The sequence below is a fragment of the Taudactylus pleione genome, unplaced genomic scaffold (genome assembly GCF_031769625.1).
Source record: "Taudactylus pleione unplaced genomic scaffold, aTauple2 ptg000305l, whole genome shotgun sequence".
In the NCBI taxonomy this organism is placed as follows: domain Eukaryota; kingdom Metazoa; phylum Chordata; class Amphibia; order Anura; family Myobatrachidae; genus Taudactylus; species Taudactylus pleione.
Genome location: NW_028284706.1, coordinates 11,160,547 through 11,181,782, shown reverse-complemented (window position 1 = coordinate 11,181,782; position 21,236 = coordinate 11,160,547). Strand labels below are relative to the sequence as shown.

Sequence of the window (21,236 nt, the reverse complement as noted above, 5' to 3'; positions counted from 1 at the left end):
CCATATTTGCCAATTGTAGCCCATATTTCATGTTTGGGCTACAAGAGGGTGTTTTACTATCAATATCCTAAGTGCTGACCCTACTTATAACAGGTCTACATTGCTTGTCTCCCATTTATGGAGAGTAAGGGACTAGTTTTGTATAGCCAAAGTGTCGCCATGAAGTTTTGATGTATAAAGTACCCTTCTCAGCGCCGGAGTTACTCACCTGTTTTCATTTGAGTGGTGTTTGCCAAACAAAGCCCCTTCATAAGTTTATAACATGTTCTTACACTTGCTCAACAGACATATAAAATCATGCGCTGGACAAGTTTAAGTTACATCACAGAAGCATTAATTTATGAACTGCAAATTTATGATTTGCTGGCTTCTATTTTTGCATGACTGCACCTGATGACAAGGAGCACAGCCATATTTCTGCCTTTGGTACTACCAACAAAATACTCTGCAGCAGCTTTTTGTGGGGGTTGGGTACATTGGGTACAATATCCCTGCGATCATAATCCTGATGGTCACAATGCCGGCACCGGATCCCGATAGTCAAAATCCCGGCACATGGTGGTGGGCATTCTAACCCAAACCTACCCCTCCCACAACCTAACCCTAACCATTCCTTATGGCAACCTAACCCTAAACATCCCCTTCGACAACCAAACCCTAACCGTCCTCTCCCTTAAGCTATCCCTAACCCTTCCCCTAGTGCCTAACACTCACCTTCGAGAGCTGGTATGCTGCCTGTCTGAATTCTGACGCCAGGAACCTGACTACAACCCTTTTGGGAATTTGCAGGTGCAGTTGGAAACTTGCACTTTAATGTGTTTGGCCCCCTCTCCCCAGATAATATATTTTGCATGCATCTTGGACTGTGGGAGGGTTAGGTTTAGGCTGTGGGCACAGGGCCGGATTAAGGGCCACATAGGCCTGGGGGCATACACTATCAACCCCCACTATCTTCATAAATACATTAAAATGCATAATTTTGTGAGAAAACGAAGTACAATTTTAAATCTTAGAATATATGGCTGACTGTTAGCCAGCTGATCATCATCATGCTGATGATGGGCCTATTTTTATGTGGAGGCCTGGAGCTTGTGCTCCATCTGCCCCATTGTTAATATGGCCATGGCTTTTAGGGGTAGGTAAAGGTTAGTATGCTTACCTGCTTCTGTCGGGATTTTAACCCAGTCGGGATTCTGTACCCCAACCCGTATGGATGACAAAAGCGAGCCAAGCAATGACGATTTTAGTGAAGCAAGTCAATGAAAAAACGGACGTCCAATCGCTTTCTTGGCCAAAGCTGCCTAAACCGCAGCGATGGCCTTTATTTTATACTATGTAGATATTGATACGTATTATCCGTTTTTCCAGAAAAATTGATGTAAACCCTGTTTACTGATGAAACATTTCAGTTTTTCCCTTTTTTTATCGTTCATATTTTATTTGTGAAAAACGATTCTTTAATTTCACACGAGTCCAATTCCCGGTAAGAGCCTGCTTTGGCATGACAATAAATAAAGCACAGGAACTGACACTTACGTGGCTGGAGGTGACCTACGGTAAGTGGAGAACTTTATGTGGCTCTGTTGCATGTCACACCAAAACTCTTTTAGTGTTGACGTCAGGAGGTAAAACGACTAATGTCGTCTGCCATGCAATCTTATAAGACCTCTGTTAAAAGACTATCTACATAAAGGCCCCTGGTGCTCAGTGGATGGGGAGTTACAAATTAGCTTCAGATTGTAATATACTTACAGCGTTAAGAGCTGTAATGAAGTGTCAGGATGAAATTGAACAACATATTTTGCCTTTGTGGTTCTTATCTGAACATTTTTATTTCGTTTAGTGGTTCTTTAAGTAGGACAAACGTTTAAAACTTCAGAAATGAAATGAAAATTAATATGAAACTGCAGAAATGAATTATGGGCATATAAAATGTGTTGATGAACTTAGCACTGCTTTCTGTAACTAAATCCGTTTAAAAACTAAATCTTGCTTTCCAATTAATATACTGCACGCTGTAACATGATTGATTTTTTTTCTTCTTTTAACTGCCTTTGGAGAATATTATTGCTGTCCCAGCTGTATGGTTATTCTAGGATTAAATTGATACATATATATTTTTACATTAAACATTTTATAGCCTTCCATTGTCCTGGCGGTAGTGGTACAAGTCTGTCATCGCATCTAATACACACTTTGGCATAGATTCATCTATTACAGTTTTATTAATTTATCTACATTGCTTAATACATTCTTACAATTCATGTAGTACAGCTCATTCACACTTTGTGCTTATTTTGGGAATCACTTTAACAAAATGCTGAAATAAAGACTACATGATCTATTTTTAAAATATTTAGGTACATAGCCACCTTGAATCTTGCTTTACTTGCTATGTTCTATTGATTAACACTATGTGCTGACATTCTCTTTTTACTCATCATAATGGAGAAAGACTCCTTGCCTCATGTAAAGCACGTGCCCAAAAGCATTTGTTTAATCTTAAAAGCACGTGCAAAACTACAATTTGCACCAGTAGATCATTGATACAATTTGTGTCTTAAAACAATAGAAACATAAAAGTAGTTTCATAAGAAAATCACTCGGATATGTGTGCAGCAATATATATTAGAGCATGATATTCCTACTGTGAAATACAAGGTTGCTAAGAGTCACTGAGGAGTTCTGTCCACAATGGTTGTATATTCATTTAAACATCATTCACACTCAAGTAATACACAGAATGGAATTGGGTGGGTGGGTGACCTCAAGGACTAAGCTGAATTCTCTCCCTACATTGAGTGCTTGCTTAGGGCTTCTTGCTTATCAGCCCTGCAGGTTTGTCTAGATCCTCGGAAACTTGTTGAGACTACACCACACAGGCTGTTCCAGCTCTGAATGAAACGCAATACATTTTCTTGGTTTGGTTTCATCGTGGTGCCTGAATTGACTTGAGCTGGGTACACACTGGAGCTAAATCGGAACAACAAATCATGCATATTGAGCAGTGTGTATGCACATGCATGATATGCGCGATTCCGTGGTTGCATGCGATGCTGTCAGATTTGATGTGCAGCAGATCAAAGCTTACGATATCGTATGCGGCGCCATACAGTGTACTGACGGATGGAACGAGTGGTTCAGTCGTTCATGACATCGTTCTTATGTGTACCCAGGATCCGATATGTCAGCCTGTTAGGCCCAAAATATTGGCTGGGTACACATCGCTCAGTGCGTACCCAGCTTTACTCAGGTGACTTTCATATTGTATCAACAATATTACAGACTAAGTAACAAATAATGTTTCTTCATTATTCTTTTTTTCTTTCTTTCTTTCAGAGCTGCCAAAGTGGAACTTCTTCACTACGTTGTGAAGACTCCCAGAAAGAGGACGGCTCCATGGACCAGGAGCGAAAGTGGAAGCAGTATTTGCAGGATGAAAGGATTGCCCTTTTCTTACAAAATGAAGAATTCATGAGAGAACTACAGAGGAATAGAGAATTTCTCCTAGCCCTTGAAAGAGGTAAAATAAAACAACATTAGATGACATCAGCAGATACGCACATGGCTATGAAATGTCAAATATCCAATATTGAGGAATTTGATCTGCTGTTACCTACCGTATTTTATATTATACTGTGGTTCTCTTGATATTTTGAAATGCTTTATTTGCAAATGGGGTAATAGTTTATGGTGCTTAAATACATTTCTTGTCTATATTGAACTTCTATTACTGAAGTAGATGTAATTTCTAGATTGCTATTAATTTAAATGAGTGCACATTGTTTTAACTGAATCTAAAGTCAGTAACATTCTTTACTTCGGTTAGTTGGTGTTCGCAACACATAAAAGATGCCTAGCTAAAGTGAACGAGAGACCTTTTTTTTTTTTTTTTTTTTTAACATCAATAATATTTATTAAGAAAAGTTTTCAAATACAAAAATCCAAAATATTCAAATACAACTTTTTGTATATATAGAACAAGAAGAAAGGAAAAAAAGGGGGGGGGAATAAACAGAAAAGAAAATCAATTAACAATATGACGTAGAACATAGAAACATCCGGAGACACAGTGAAACACATATACAGCATGTGGGTGATATCTTATCAACAGATACAACAAACTAAAATCCGAATCAGGTATCTTGCTGTGGCAAGGTTTGAAATTTCGGAGTAGGGGGACTAGATATATGGATCTGTTGAAGAGCACCAGCAGTAATGTAAAGATACCAAGACATCGATTTCATCCAAGGAGAATTAGGTGAAGTAGAGTAGGGAACATTATAAGTCTCCATTTCAAAATTATACTGAATTTTTGAAAATACTCGAGATATAATGGGGGGATTCGGAGATTTCCACAATTGGGCCAAAGTAGCTCTAGCCGCCAGCATAATTTGGCCTGTCAGATAACGTTCACTTTTAGGAATAGAATGGGGACACCAGTTAAGCAATGCTAGAACCGGATTCGGATTAACAATCATACCAAGAACTCTAGACAATAAATCAAATATCTCAATCCAAAAACCACGAAGGATTGGGCAATCCCAGAAAACATGAAAAAGAGTACGCTCCTGCGAATATTGTCTCCAACAGAATTTTGAACAAGAAGAACACATTTTGTGCAGTTTAATTGGAGTGAAATAGAGTCTATGGAGTAGTTTAAAATGCACCACTATATGGTTGGTACACCTAGACATGTGAAATGAGTTAGTACATACATGCTTTCCCATTGCAGTGGAGTAAAAGTATGTTGCAAATCAAATTCCCATTGGAGTTGCGTTGTAGACTTGTTGACAGGTGTAGACTGTATAAACAGATACCAATAAGAAATGTCCCCCCTAGAGGTTTGTGAAGATAGTTTACTCAAGAGCAATGGAGGAGGTAGGGACAATGCTCTGGGTAATTGATGCATGTCACGAAGCCAGTGGGCCATTTGGAGGTAGGAATAGTGGGCTGTAGTGGGGACTCCAAATGTTGTTTGGAGTTGGGAAAAAGGCAGTAGAGAATCACTGAGAATGAAATCATTTTACCCCATGGGAGATCCATAAGGTAAGAGACAGATGGGGGATTAAAAAACTCAACGCTTTAACAGATAAATTTCTAGAGGGCAGACCCCAATTCGCATTACATATAACAGTAGTATCCCATGCCTTCAGAGCATCCACAATAGCTAATGGGCAAAACTGAGGGAGGGGGCGGGTTTGTATTGGAAGCCAAAGCAAATCTGTTAGAGGGAAACCCGCCACTGTAGTACATTCTAGATCGAAACAGGGCTTGACCCTAGGGGGCAGGAACCTGTTGTGAATATGTGCCAGTATGCAGGCTGATTGATACAAGGAAAGGTCGGGGAGCTTCAGCCCACCATATCTTTCTGGAAGAGCCATCTTCTGGGTCGCTAACCGTGAGGGCTTGTTTTTCCAAACCTATGATACCATTAATTTTTGAAACATCGTTAAATAACAGAAAGGAAAAATATAAGGGATAGTTCGAAATACAGTCAGGTGCATAAATATTGGGATATTGACAGAATTTTCATATTTTGGCCTCTATTCACCACCACAATGGCTTTGAAATGAAACAAACAAGATGTGCTTTAACTGCAGACTTTCAGATTTAATTTGAGGGTAATTACATCCAAATCAGGTGAACGGTGTAAGAATTACAACGGTTTCTATATGTGCCTCCCACTTTTTAAGGGGCCAAAAGTAATGGGACTATCAACTCAAAAGCTATTTCATGGACAGGTGTGGGCTATTCCCTCGTTATTTCATTATCAATTAAGCAGGTAAAAGGTCTGGAGTTGATTCTAGGTGTGACATTTGCATTTGGAATCAGTTGCTGTCGACTCTCAATATGAGATCCAAAGAGCTGTCACTATCAGTGAAGCAAGCCATCATTAGGCTGAAAAATCAAAACAAACCCATCAGAGAGATAGCAAAAACATTAGGTGTGGCCAAATCAACTGTTTTTAACATTCTTAAAAAGAAAGAACGCACTGTTGTGAAGGGGTTTTTTTTCCCCAGGGAAATAATTCTTCTGTCATCCACCACAGTTGTTTTCCGTGGTCTTCCGGGTCTTTTTGTGTTGCTGAGCTCTCCGGTGCGTTCTTTCTTTTTAAGAATGTTCCAAACAGTTGATTTGGCCACACCTAATGTTTTTGCTATCTCTCTGATGAGTTGTTTTGTTTTTTTAGCCTAATGATAGCTTGCTTCACTGATAGTGACAGCTCTTTGGATCTGATATTGAGAGTCGACAGCAACTGATTCCAAATGCAAATGTCACACCTAGAATCAACTTCAGACCTTTTACCTGCTTAATTGATAATGAAATAACGACGGAATAGCCCACACCTGTCCATGAAATAGCTTTTGAGTTGATAGTCCCATTACTTTTGGCCCCTTAAAAAGTGGGAGGCACATATAGAATCCGTTGTAATTCCTACACCGTTCACCTGATTTGGATGTAATTACCCTCAAATTAAATTTGAACGTCTGCAGTTAAAGCACATCTTGCTTGTTTCATTTGAAAGCCATTGTGGTGGTGAATAGAGGCCAAAATATGAAAATTCTGTCAATGTCCCAATATTTATGCACCTGACTGTAGATACATTAATTTGGGAAGTAATGTCATTTTGAAGGCAGCGATGCAGCCCAACCATGAAATCTCAAAGGAACCCCAGGTGCGAGCTAGCGCAGACATGTGTGAACAGTGGAGGTAAATTAACTTCAAAAACATCTTTAACATGGGTTGGAATCTGCACACCAAGGTAAGTGAGAGACAGTCTGCCAATTATAAAGAAAATTCCGTTTGAGGAGGGATAGTACAGACGGGTAAATATTGATTGGAAGGGAAATCGGATTTAGATGTATTTAGTTTGTAAAAAGAAGCTGCACTAAAATTATCCAAAATATAATGTAAAATAGGTAAAGAATTTAAAGGTTTGGTAACAAATAGGAGGACATCGTCAGCAAAGAGACAAGTTTGTGAGGACCATTCTGAGTGAGGAAACCAGGAAATTCTGTAGAGTCAATAATTTTTGGAGCTAGGGGTTCCATAGCAAGAACAAAAATGAGAGGGGAAAGAGGAAAACCCTGCCTGGTGCCATTAAAGATGGGGGAAGTGTTGGAGAGAAAGCCATTGCTAAAGAGCCGAGCAGAGGGGTGTTGGTACAAAGCCATTATTGAATCCAGAATGGCGCTGCCAAAACCAAAAAGAGACAGCGTATTTTTCATATAATCCCAATTAAGTCTGTCAAAGGCTTACTCGGCGTCTAAAGAAAGCAGGATGAATTTTTCCTGGGACAGAGACAGCAATTGAATTATAGTGAACACTCTGCGGGTATTATCAGAGGCTTGTCGATCCAAGACAAAACCAACCTGATGGGGATGTATAAGCTGTGGGACAAGGGGGGAAATTCGATTTGCTATAAGCCGGGCAAATACTTTGACATCCGTATTTAATAATGCTATTGGTCTATAGTTCTTAACATCTGAAAGATCTTTACCAGGTTTAGGGATAGTGACTATTTGGGATGCCAAAAGTTCAACAGGGAGACGGCCTAGTTTAGTTGCTTCGTTAAAAAGATTTTAGGAAAGGAGCTAGAGCAGCAGAAAAAGAAGTATAAAAGGTGTTAATAAAGCCATCGGGGCCTGGAGCTTTGCCCTTAGGGAGATTTTTAATAACATACTTAACTTCCTCAAGAGTCCAAGGGGCATTTAGTGAAGTTAAGTCTTCCCTAGAGACAAATGGCAATTTCAAACTAGAAAAGAAAGAGGAAATAGTATCTCTAGTAGGTTGTGGGGTTACAGTGTCAGACGGTAAATCATAAAGAGCAGCATAATATTGTGCAAAAAGGTTAGAAATATGTTGAGGGTTAAATGTCTTTTTATTCTCGCCGTCAATCAAGCAATGGATTCTATTCTGTGCTCGTTGGCCACCTAACCTGCGAGCTAACATTCTACCTGCTTTATTACCTGCTGTATAGAATTTATGCCTACTTTTAGTAAGACCTGTCTGCATACTATCCATAAAGAGTTTCTGCAGCTTTTATCTGATACCAGCTGCTTTTTTAATTCCCTAGTGGGATGGCTTTGATTTTGAGATTCCAATGTAACAAGTTGGGATTCTAAATTCTCTGTAAACATAAATATTGTTTCTTCACAACTTTTAAGGCACACCAGTAAGTAAAAATATAAGTGTCCTCAGGAGAATTAGTGTCGGTATATTGAGAAGGGGAAGCTAAAAGCGCCTGGACTACTTCAGGGGACTGAAGGAGGTAATCAGATAACCTCCATTGCCGAATTGGGGAGCCAGATATGGATAGGTTTCATATGCATAATAAGGGGGCATGATCTGACCAAGTAATGGGTAGAATTTTTATAGTGTGAGTAAGTTGGAGGGTCCACTTATCAGCTAGAATAAGGTCTATGCGTGAGTATGTGTTATGAACATTAGAAAAAAAAAGTATGATCACTCACCTCAGGGTTTTCGGTCTGCCATATAGCATATATATCAAATACAGCAAGCAATTTTTTAAAGGCTGTTGACGGGCCTAGATCCCCAGGGCGTACACCAAATCTAGTAGCACCAGATCTACCAATACGAGGATCAGGGGCAATATTAAAATCTACACATATCATAAGGGAACCTTTCTGAACTCTTTGGATCTCAATAAAGACCTCTCGCAGAAAAGAGACCTGTCGGAAATTTGGAGCATATAGGGAAACCAAGGTGACCTGGGTATTGTGAAGAGTTCCCACTAGTATGAGATACCTCCCATTTTTGTCAGCTATTTTGTTAGAAAGGGTGAAGGGGGAGATAACGTTAAATAAAATGGCAACTCCATTTCTTTTAAATGGCCCATTGGCTGTCTAGCAAACAGGATGTCTATAATCTTTTAATACAGGGGGATTAAGGGCAGAGAAATGTGTTTCTTGTAAAGCATCAGCCTTGTGGGCATAAAAAGTACTTAAGGCTAAACGTCGTTTATTAGGGGAGTTTAACCTTTTACATTAAGGGAAAAAAGATTAACCATAAATAAAACTTATAGAATAAGGCAGATCATTCACTAGCGAGAACCCACAGAGCAAAAATAAACTCCAGAAAAAAAAATATTTACAAAAAAAAAAATAGAAGGAAAAAAAAAAAAACAACTACTAAGGAGGGGAAGGACACCAGTGGAAAAAAAATCCAAACATGCCCAGTATATCTGGCAGAAATATAAGGAATTAAATGTGGCAAAACTAAAAACATTGGGGCAGGCCAACCCATACGACATTATTGTAGAAAAACAATATAACACAAATGAACATATAAGACCCAATAATAGGAGGACATAAACATTGTTTGTGAGACTAACTAATGACTCACAATATAACATACATCAGAAGCCTTGGAAGACCTCTCTCAGAAACCCTCAGTCCAAAGAGGGGCGGTCAGAGCATGGACTTGGAGGAGGACGAAGGGGCTGTAATGTTCCATTCCTCTAGTAATTTAAGTCCCACTTCTAAAGAGGACACCACAACAGTCGAGCCATCTCGTCGTATAAGGAGTTTGAGCGGGAATTCCCAGCAATATGAAATCTCGTTAGCACGAAGAGTTGAGGTGAGAAGGTAGAAGGTGTGGCGCTTGATAATGGTGGCTGCCGAGAAATCAGGGAACAATTGTAGGTTTCCAAGGATTACAGAATCCAAGTCAGACCTAGCTGCTTGGAGGATAGCCTCTTTGACGTGATAAAAGTGGATATGCAGAAGAGTATCTCTAGACGCAGAAGGCAGATTACGGGGTTTGGGAAGACAATGGATCCGATCTATGAATAGGTCAGACTCAGCCGAAGATGGTAGGAGTTTCCAAAATAGAGACAAAGCAAATTCTTGGAGCTCTGAATTTGACATTGATTCTGGGATTCCCCGAATTTTAATATTATTGCGACGGGATCGGTCTTCCAAGTCTGCCAACTTGTCTCTCAGTGCAGAAACCTCCGCCACAATGGAATCGTGAGCAGTAAGGAGAGTGTTATGAGAGGTCACAAGCTCTTCCATTTTTGTTTCAAGATGATCAGTCCTGTCCCCTAAATCAGTTAACTCCCACTTAACATCTTGCAATGCACATTGCATATCAACCATGAGATCCACCCGAAAGGATTGGAACATCTGTTGCATCATCCGAGCTGTCAGAGGAGTATCATCATCCATCGAATCCGGCTGGGTAACATGAAAAGGCGAGCCAACTGAGGGTGACGGAGCAGGAGATAAGTTGCGAAGATCGACTGGACGCGTAGGAGATTTGTTAGCGGCTGCAGATCCACGAGGCTGAAAGCGAATTGGTTGAGTCAAAGAAGAAAACTTCTGCTGTTTCTTAGGAGACATGGTCAGTCACAACAATCAGTCTGACGTTCAGAGATCAGTAGAACGAAAGTCAAAGAAGCAGATAGCAACTAAAGAGGGTTCATGAAAAAATAAGAAAATGTCGCATGGGTAGGCGAAGGGACGTTATTCACATGGCATTATCTGGGAACACACATACAGCAGTTGACCAGGTTAGCACAATGGAGGGAGCAGCAGTCACTGTACTTATAGAGCCACCATCCAGGAAAAGCAAAAGGGGGAAATAGTCCTCAGAACCTTTATATGGTGAATGCAGCCCCAGGGATTTCAGGAGCACTCTGGGTCCCAGGGAATGGTGAGCCCCAGCACAGCTGCAGCACTACTCACTCCAAGATGGCAAACGCCTGGAGCCCAACCCCGTCAGGTATGTATTGGGGACTCACCCACCGAGTCCTGGAGGAGGCCACCAGACCTAGTTGCAGGATGGGGCAGCGTCAGCCGTGCAGAGCGGAGGCAGGAGGACCGCGATAATGGCAGGTCTAGCCGCGGCGGATCACATGGCGGGTCATGAGGCCAAATCAAGGCCCCGGCTCCAAGTCCCGGAGCAGGCCGCAGCGGAAAGCAGGTACGCGGAGGTTCGGGGACAGCAGTGTATGGTTCCCACGGGCTGCGCTGACTGCAGGAGCTGCTCAGACACGAGCCCAGGCACGCCACACAACGGAGAGTAAGTCCGATAGCAGGAGCTCCCAAGGGACACGTCCTCTCCCGGCAGCGTCCAGGCCACACCCACGAGAGACCGTTTAACAATTGCTTAAGAAACTGGTTTGATAAAATTCACTAAAGACAACTATAAGCAAAAAGTGTATAATTTATGCTTCTGTTACCTCTAGTAAAATGTGGGAAAACTAGGTCCTAATCTAGTACAGCTTCTGAAATTAACACACACAAAACAATATCTATGCAGATTCTTTTCATGATTCTGTGAGTGTCCTTTTACAACTGCTTTGCGTAGGAATAATATAAGTAAACAACAATTTGATGTTTGCTTCATTTTAAAAACTAGAACTGGAGACATTCTTGATTCTGAACCCTGTTGCTCTTCATATATTGTAGCGGAGCAATTGGCACTTGCCAATTCCTAGCAAGTATATGCACTGTTCTATAATGTGACAAGTGCTGTTGCGAATGACAAAACCCTGTGGCTGGGCTAAACTGCAATAACCTGTCCAACTGCTGAAACTGGTCAATGTTGTGTAAGACCCAAAGGAAGATGCCACAGACACTTATGTCATAACTTTGCACCCATGATGTAAAGCATTTACCTTATGTGCAACAAACACTTTCACTGTTACTCATTTATATGTGCACTAAAAACAAAGAAATCACCAATCTGTTTCAGCAGAACATTCACAAACAGCCAATCACTAGTGCTGGTGATCGACATCATCATTTACTATTAGCACATTCCCAGGGATGTGTGCTTATTTTTCCTGTCCTGTGTTCACAATTGTGCAAATATATGCCTCTACTCTACTTGCGTTCCCCTTTCATGCGTAAAGGCACTAAGCAGAATCTTACAAATCTTCATTGGCACATGTGCCTGTGCCCTCAGTTCTTGGCATGTAGAAAGCAAAATTCACACAGTACACGCAACGCCAAGTGCCATTGTACTCACTATGCATCAATCCCAAATTTTTTTAATTTTCCAGGGCTGCCCTGAAACATACAGCACTAGTTAGTATGGCTGCCACTTTAAGGAAGAACATAAAATTAATGTGTATGTACTTAAGGAAACTTAAATGTGTTTTTTAACATACTGCAAAGATAAAAATCTTATTTTTAATATAACAATTCTGTCAAAATGATGCAATTACAAACTACAATTTCTAAAACTGTATTTTAGGTATTCGATACGTTATTTAACAAGCTTTATATTTTTTAGATCGTTTGAAATACGAGTCAAAAAAAACCAAGTCTAGCAGTACACCAGTGAATAATGATTTTTGCCCTTCAATATCCGGTAAGGACAAATGGCAGTAGAACAAAACCAATGCATTTTTCTCCATGCATCCAGACTTTGAAGTTTATATATTATAATTACACTAGAGAAAACATTAGTCATCTCGGCAGAACCGTTTCCCTATAAATTGTAAGCAGGGCCCTCTCACCTCCCAGTCTGTCTGTTATTATCCAGTCTCATTTTATTACTGTTTTGTTCATAATTGTAAAGCACAATGCAATATACTAGCACTTTTTGCTGCTCTGCCCACTGCTCAGTTCCCTGTTGTCTGCATCATACCAACCAGGCGCTGCCTAGACAAAACCATCCCTCAAAAGACTGCATCGGAGCAAGCAGGAGATTTGTGAGGGAAGCCACAGGGGGGCCAATTATCTCTGAAGGAACTACAAAGTTCAGTGACTGAGACTTGAGTGAAGGTACCCCAGTCAACCATATCAACCACTCTGCATACAACTGGCTTGAATGAGAGAGTGCAGCGGTCGCCAACCCATTGCTCGCGAGCCACCGGTAGCCATAAGGACGGTGGCTTGAGTCCCGCTACTACTATATCCTTGTTGTTACAGGCTCGGGGGCCTGCTCTTATCCCCCGCGGCTGCACAATAGAAGTGACAAACAAGGACCCGCCCTCCCGCTCCGTCCTGCCTTCCCGCTCCGCATCCTACCTAGGCTACCTCGGGCGACAGGTGCAATAAAGTTTTTACTTGTGAGCCAGCGCACATGATATCATGAAGTCGCGCCGCTGACAGAGGAGCAGCGACATGTGAGGACTGGACTGAGGCTAGCAACAACCCTGGACAGAGGAGCAGCCAGAACAGGAGGAGGTAAGGTACGTATCTTATTCTTCTTGCATTATTGCTGTCCCTGCTCCATGGGGTTGTGGTGGAAGGGGGGGGGTTGTGGCTATGAGTCGGGCACTTTGAAAGGGGGTGGGGGGCCTGTTCATCCACTGTTCCACCGGCACAAACCATCCAGCAGCCACCTGCTCCCCGCTGACAGCTCTCCACATTTTATTTTTGAAAACTAAAATCTGGCTAATAACCACATTTTTCATAGAGAAACAACAATGCATTTATAAATAGTGATATTTATCACTGTATTAATACATGCATTGTTGGTTTTCTATGAAAAATGTGGTTATTGGCCAGATTTTAGTTTTCAAAAATAAAATGTGGCTCTTCAAGACGTCTCATTTTTCTGAAGTAGCTCCCACCCCAATTAAGGTTGGAGACCACTGAGATAGTGGCTCTGTACGCCACCACAATGGAATTGAAATGAAACAATGGAGATGCAATTGAAGTGCAGACTTTCAGCTTTAATTCAAGGGGTTGAACAAAAATATTGCATGAAACATTTAGGAATTGCAACCATTTTCATACACAGTGCTCTATTTTCAAGGGCTCAAATGTAATTCGACAAATGAACATAAACCTAAATAAGATGCTAATTATTAGGCCCAGATTTATTAACGAGTGATATTCTTGTTATCGCTTGTCTTAATCTTAAATGATGCTCCAACCAATCAGCTCCTAACTGTCATGTGTTTGAAAAATGTCAGTTGGGAGTCAATTGGTTGGAGCACCATTTAAGATTAGTAACGAGTGCCAAAAAGATAAATCTGGGCCTTAATACTTTGTGCTGCCAGAGTGCTGAAAACCAGGGTATGCTGCAAGGCCACACCCTCTTCCCCATGAGGCCTTCAGCACGAGCAGGGTCCATTAAGCGTTCTGACACCAACCCTAGGGACGCCACTGATCCGGCTGCTTCTGTCACATAATCAATAAACACTAATGACCCACTGCCATTAGAAGCCATGCGTGCCCATTCCATTACACTACCTCCACTGTGTTTTACAGATAATGTGGTATGCTTCGGATCATGAACCATTCCCAGCCTTCTCTATACTTTTTCTTCCCATCTAAGGTGGCCGATCCCGGGATTTTGGGCTAAAAACGCTGGGATTTGAATCCCGGGATTGGCGCTTCCAATCCCAGGATTCACGGAATTAAACTGCAGCCAAGCAGTGCTGAGCACTTGGGCTCAGAGCGCGCTACCTCGGCCAGCAGGCAGGCAGTGGGGTTGGGTGCTGGCAGCCCCTTGACAGCTTGCCCCCTCAACACCCGCGCCTGCCCGCCTGCAGAGGTGAACAGACTGGAGTGCCGCACTTTGTGTGTGCGTCACTGCCTACTATTGACGATGCCACTGCCCGCCTGCAAGGTACCTGCTCCGCTGCCTGCTGTAGTGTGACTGCCCCGGCCCCCCTGAGGACGGGGGACTGGAGAAAGAACGGAGGCTGTCCTGTGTGTGTGTTGTCTGGAGGGTGAGTCAATTAATGTTTTTTTTATATAGTGGTGCTGCTGGGCTGGCTGGATGGAGGCGCTATGAAATGAAAGTTATTTTATTTCCGTGCCGGTATTAAGGCAGCCGGCTTCCCGATTGTATACCAAAATAACATGGGGGGGGCATGAACGTTTAATTTTTTTTCATGTGGGCCTGTGCTGGGTTATTTTTATCTTTGAAGACCTATAGTAGAATAATATTTTCATTGCTCAACTCAATCCTGGGATTGACATTTTTTCAATCCCGGGAAAAATGGGCCGTGATTGGTTTCCCTATTCCCATCATTCTGGTACAGGTTGATCTTGGTTTTATCTGTTCAACGAATGCTGCTGCAGAACTGGGCACTGGGTTGGCTTTTTTTTTATAGTTTTTTGGCTAAATCTATTCTGGCCTTTCTATTCTTGAGGTTTATGAATGGTTTACACCTTGTGGTGAACCCTCTGCATTTGCTCTTGTGCAGTCTTCTCTTTATGGTAGACTTTAATAATGATATACCTACCTCCTGGAGAGGACTGGATGTATTCTTTATGATGGAAAGGATCCTATAATCATTCACAACTGTCGTCTCCCATGGACGCCCAGACCTTTTTGTGTTGCCGAGCTCACCAGTGCGTTTCATGCCCCTGAAAAAAATCTACATGATTGAAACAGTCGATGGGCTTGCTGCAGTTTTGCAAATTTTTTAATAAATGTTTTTTTTTTTTTTGTTTTTTTTTACTTACTTTGAAACTACAATACGTGTGCTGATCCTTCCTTCCTGATTTATAGGACAGGTAAGGTAAGTTATGGGAGCAGAAGACCCGCCATAGTGCTCCTGTTAACACTAGGACACCGAACACAGCGCCTCATCTGGGCTTATGGTGATGTTCAATAATTCAGGGTTCCAGTTGTTTTGGGCTGATGGTAGGGTTTGGGTGTGGCACAGACCCCATGAGGCCATGGACCCCAGTTGACAACAAGGCACCGTATAGGCTGCTGGTGATTCCATAATGGTGTAGGGTGTGTTCACGTGGCATGGGTTGGGTCCGCTGGTCCGCCTGAACATGTCATTGACCAGCACCCGATGTGTTGCATTGCTTGATGACCATTTACAGCCCTTCATGGACTTCATGTATCCCCACAATGATGGAATATTCCAGCAGGATAATGCACCATGTAATCGATCCCAAGTTGTCCAGAATTCTTTTGAGGAGCATTCTGGAGAGTTACGATGAATGGTGTGGCCACCACGTTCATCCAACATGAGTTTAATAGAGCATTTATGGGACTTGATGGAGAGGTCCATTCACACCAAAGATCCTGCGCTTACAAATATCAAGGAGCTGTGGGAAGCAAATGGCATGCGTCAACATCTCTCTAGAGGTCTTCCGTCCACTTGCGGAATCAATGCCACGTTGAGTTGCTGCAAGTTGCCGGGCTAAAGGGGGTCCTAGATGATACCATGCATCTATCCCATGACTTTTACACTTCAGGGTATCTATCTATCATCGTATGTGGCATCTCATTGCAAAAAAAGCTCAGGAATGTTCAAGAATGCGATAGAAATGTTTTCTAAATGACTTTGACTGTGGTATGGTGCACAATACATGAAATGCATTAATCCATGTGAGCAGCAGTTCTTGAATGGTGATAAGTAGCCATTTGTAAAAGAGATTGATAAAATTGAAGACCTGGGGGTATATTTGTTAAAGGTTGATTTTGATCGATGAAAATCTATGTAAATCGATCAACATCGATGTTGTGTTTCTGGGGTTAAGTCGCACATTTACTAATACTTTAAAAAAAAATAAAAATTTTTAGTAAATGTGTGATTTAGTCCTAGAAATGGATCGATGTTGATCGATTGTCATTGATTTTTAAATCGATCAAAATAGATCTTCAATAAATGTATTCCCTAGATGGGTATATGGGCTAGTAACTTGACTAATGTGCACATGCTATATATAATAAATACATTCTTCCCAACATTTCAATATTTGAAAATTAGATGGAGGTGCAATCACATTAATTTCGAGGCACATCGAAGCTGGTAGTCATGTACTTAGGGGCATGTACTTAGCGTACATCTCTTAATTAGGCCCCATCTCCTATGGTGAGTGGTCTGCGCATGCATATGACCCGTTCTGCGCTTCTGCAGAAGGGTCCTGCAATCTCTACAAAAGAACCTTTCAAGCCGCAGCATGATTGACATGCTGCAGCATTTGGGGGGCAGAGCAGGGGCTCTACAGACGACACCTGCTGCATTTGAATTTTCAGATGGACAAGATCGGGGGTGGCAGCTCTCGGCCTCCACATAAAAATAGGCTCAGCATAATGATGACCAGCTGTCTAGTTGGTCACACAGTATTAAAATAGTTGTTCTAGTCTTCTCACAAAAGGATGCATTTTTTTTTTCTTTTTTCATGTATTTAGCGAGACATTGGAGCTGATAGCGTAGGGGGTGTACACACCAATGTGGCTCTGACCACATCCACACAGCACTTGTTACAGCTCCTCCCCTTCTCAGTATAGGCCCTTGAACATTTTCAGCCCCAGACCCATGTGGCCCTTAATGAAAATGGTGACCTTTCTACCAAAGCTGGGTGACATCACAAAAGCTCTTGTAACAAGTCACATGGCCAATTTACTGAGGTGAAAAATCACCTCCTGCATGCATTTTGCCATTGATATCTATCTATTTATAATCTATTTATCATTTATGTTAAAATAAGCTTACATTAGACATATTAACAGATACAGTTGCTAACTGACAGATCTGTAGTAGGTCACATTAAAGTTATATTAAGTCATATTATGGTTATAAATCACATCCTACCTGCATTTCATCTATCTTATCTCATTTTTTTTTATATATAACATTTAGGTTAAAATAAGCATAGCTTACATTGTGACATAATATAACAGTAGATACAGTTGATAACTGACAGTTCTCACCAAAATGGCTTACTTGCCTACTCTCCAGGAAGGTGCGCGGGCAGTCTCCTGATATTTCGGATAGTCCCCAACACCCCTGGAAGATTGGATGGGGAGATAATTTCCGGAAATTGAGGTTCCGTAGGGAAGGAGTGGGGGTAGAATACAGCGAATTGCGTAATTTCAGCTCCGTTCCCTCCACACAGACCCGCATTTCACTGCGTTTTGCCATGATGGGGCGGAGCCTAATGACGTGAGAGCCCTGCCCCTAAAGTGGTCAGCTGCGTCTCCTCTCCGAGCTTCTCCCAGAGATGAGAAACAAAAAGTAGGCAAAGCTGAGCGACATCACAAAGGCCGTTTATGATGTAACAAGTAACATGGTCAATATACTGAGGTGAAAAATCACCTCCTGCATTTTACCATTGCTATCTATTTATAATGTATTTATAATCAATTATTTAGATTAAAAATGAGCTTGCATTACAAGGTATGATCATCTAATTGAGGTTATAAATCACATCATACCTGCATTTCACCAATGCTATCATCTATCTATCAAACATTTTTTTTTATATAACATATAGGTTAAAATAAGCATACCTTACATTGTGAGGTGCCATATCAGCAGATACAGTTGATAACTGACAGTTCTCTACATTATGACGACCTTTCTACCAAACCTGAGTGACATAAGTGCTGTGTAAGCAAGTCACATGATTTATCTATCAGTTAGGTTAAAACTAGCTTACACTACACAGTTAGTAGGCATAATAACAGATACAGTTGATAACTGACAGTTCTATAGCAAGTTACATGATCACCCTATTAAGGTTATAAATCACAACCTACCTGCATTTCGCAATATTTATCTGTCTAACTGTCTATCATTTAAGCTTGGTACACATGGGCGATATACTGTATTGGCCGTTCAATCTGATTTTGGTATTAGTTATAGTTAAGTAACTAAGGGACATATTTATAACGCTGTGAGGAGCCATTTTGCCACTGTTTTACCCAATCTAATAAAGGTTTACTGCTTCTCTGGCCTTACACTACTATGCACATCTTACTTCTGTCCAAATAGACTTCACGGAGATGGCAGCTTAACTCTGTTAACCAAGCCGCTAAAAGCAAGGCTTTTCACCACTAGGTAACGCCATTCAAAGTCTGCATTACATTACCTATATATTGAATATAGCTGGCAAACGGGACCAGCAAAGCCTCTCTGTGTTCCAAACAGGGCTAAACAGCTATGTGCACGCTCCAATGGCGCCTCGCATGCACATTTCACATTGACCAGTCTCCAGAATCATTATGCTGACAGAAGAGGACACTGCCAAGCAGGGAATGACTGTCACTAAATAGACTGGCATCAATGAATTTAAAAAGAAAAATAGGAAAGATTCTTGTCAACTGCTGTATGCTTGGATGATACATTTATCCACACACAGATAATATAATAATCATGAAAACAACACACCCGTGGTAACTACAAGGGTGGTTCGATAAGTAAGGTAACAAGACCTCTCGTGTGTGTACTGTTCTCTATTTCATTCTAATTTCCTGCCAGGCCAGAGCAAGTAGACCACTGCTTCCCCTCACAGCCATTAGACTACGCCTCATATCAGTCATACAGGCCCAACATCAGTTATAAGACAGTGGGGCAGAAACATGGTCAAACACTGAGGTTGCGTAGTGTGATCAGAGTTTTACATCTAAAGGGCACGTCCACCCCAGATGACAATTTGTGCACATTGAAGGTCTGATTCAGGAGTACAGACACATTCATATTAGTTATATTGCTGATGAACTGAACATCTCAGTGGTTACTGTGCACAACATCGTTCATGAACAACTGGGGTACAGGAAAAAAAGTGTTCACGCTGGATGCCGAAGCAACTCACAGAAGTTCACAAAACCAAAAGGATGGAATTGTCTCTCCTGCACTTTGACGCAGTGAGGATAAAGAGCAGTTCCTGCAGCGTATTGTTACAGGCGATGAAACGTGGGTACATCATGTAACACCGGAGACGAAGCAAGCATCCATGACATGGAAACGCGCTTCACCCCCACCTTTTAAAGAAATTCAAAACCGCTCTGTCAGCAAAGAAGGTCATGGCGACTGTGTTTTGGGACCACAAGGGCATGCTTCTTGTTGATTTCCTTTACGGGGAGGGGGGGATAGGGAGCCAAGGACTGCTCATCCTCTGGGGGAGTGGTGATCAGTGCAATCTCTCCTCTTTGCACATGATGCTCCTCCAACAAGCCCTGACCCAGTTATAGAGTAGCCCTCCCCCCCTTCTCAGCGTACCTGAATATACACATGCATCAGAACCTTCCTGAATAAAGGTAAAGGAAGAATACATACAAGTGTGTAATATTGATGGTTTTCCTTCTTTTTTTTTTTTTTTTTTTGTTAAAACTACTTCCATGGCTTCGTCACTTAAGATGAGACCACCACCAAATAGTCTTACACAGTTCCGTTTCATGTGACCATTGCTCCCTCCATCCCGGGTATTTTCTGATATACGAGAAATCATTTCTGCACAATAGTAAATGCGGGAGTATGTAATCTTTATTTGCATCATCACATTATATCTCTCCTGAAATATAATTAGGAGTAGATGTTGGGTGAATCACTCCCTAAGGTGAGTATTGTGTGCTGAATATCTGATGTTGATTATGCTTTATTTTTGTACCATAAGCTTTTCTAAGCATGACTTGTTGATGTTACAAATGTTACTTTGTGCTGATGTACAGTCACTGTTGCACACTTTGCATATGTTTTTACATTTCAAAGATATTTGTGGTTAAATAATTAAGTAAGACTAAATCAAAATATAAAAACAGACAACTAAAATATCAATGAGAGAAAACATACTGAAATGCTGCTAGGGCAAGTAATGTTTGCTGAAGTTTGTATGTATGAGAAAGTATTCAAGGCAGAACTGTCAATATACTCATGTCCTTTCTGATACCTCTAGTTTTCCATGTTACTTTTCAGCTATCTAATGAGTAATTTAGTCTTGCTGGTATTGTTCCCTTAGGTAACCTACAGGACTTCCTAATTATTTATCTCTACATTCATTCATTTAGTGAAAAATTTTGGCATATAGTGAAAACACCAATTGTTTTTCCTAAGGTTTATACATTAATCTATAATAACTTACTGGTATTTACTAAACAAGATTGAGTATGTCAACTTTTTTGTTTATTCTGCAGAGTGAGTGTTCTGTGTTTTCTTCTTTTACAGCAGATGAATTCCAGGCTGTATCTGGTCTCTGTGACCTCAATAGTGCTATATCTGAAGATGCCTTATTTAGGGATAAATTAAAACACATGGGAAAATGTAAGTATCTCACATACTATATATATATATTTATATATATATATATATATATATATATATATATATATATTCTTTTTTATCTTTCACTAATTGTCCAAAGATAAATCACAAAACATTGACAATCATATATCTTCTACATGTTGCAGTCCTAGTTCAGTAATACTTAATAGTAACATATGGCTGTCTACTGTACAGACGTGTCCTTATACACTATTGCTGCAGTCGCGCCAAACAGTCTGTCTCAGGGCGCCAAGTCCCGTCTGACTCTGCTTGCTCTGAGCGTCTTTTACAC

General features: G+C 41.1%; 1 protein-coding gene across 4 annotated transcripts in view; it reads left to right on the top strand.

The window, feature by feature from the left end:
• The window catches only part of CUEDC1 (CUE domain containing 1), a 165,613-nt gene that overhangs the window by 111,405 nt on the left and 32,972 nt on the right, over positions 1-21,236 (top strand). For all 4 annotated transcript variants that reach the window (XM_088442106.1, XM_088442107.1, XM_088442108.1 and 1 more), the window contains 3 exons: positions 3,340-3,523; positions 12,268-12,345; positions 20,849-20,944. In XM_088442106.1, the coding sequence (XP_088298232.1) occupies positions 3,340-3,523; positions 12,268-12,345; positions 20,849-20,944 (358 nt within the window). The remainder of the gene's footprint in view (positions 1-3,339; positions 3,524-12,267; positions 12,346-20,848; positions 20,945-21,236) is intronic.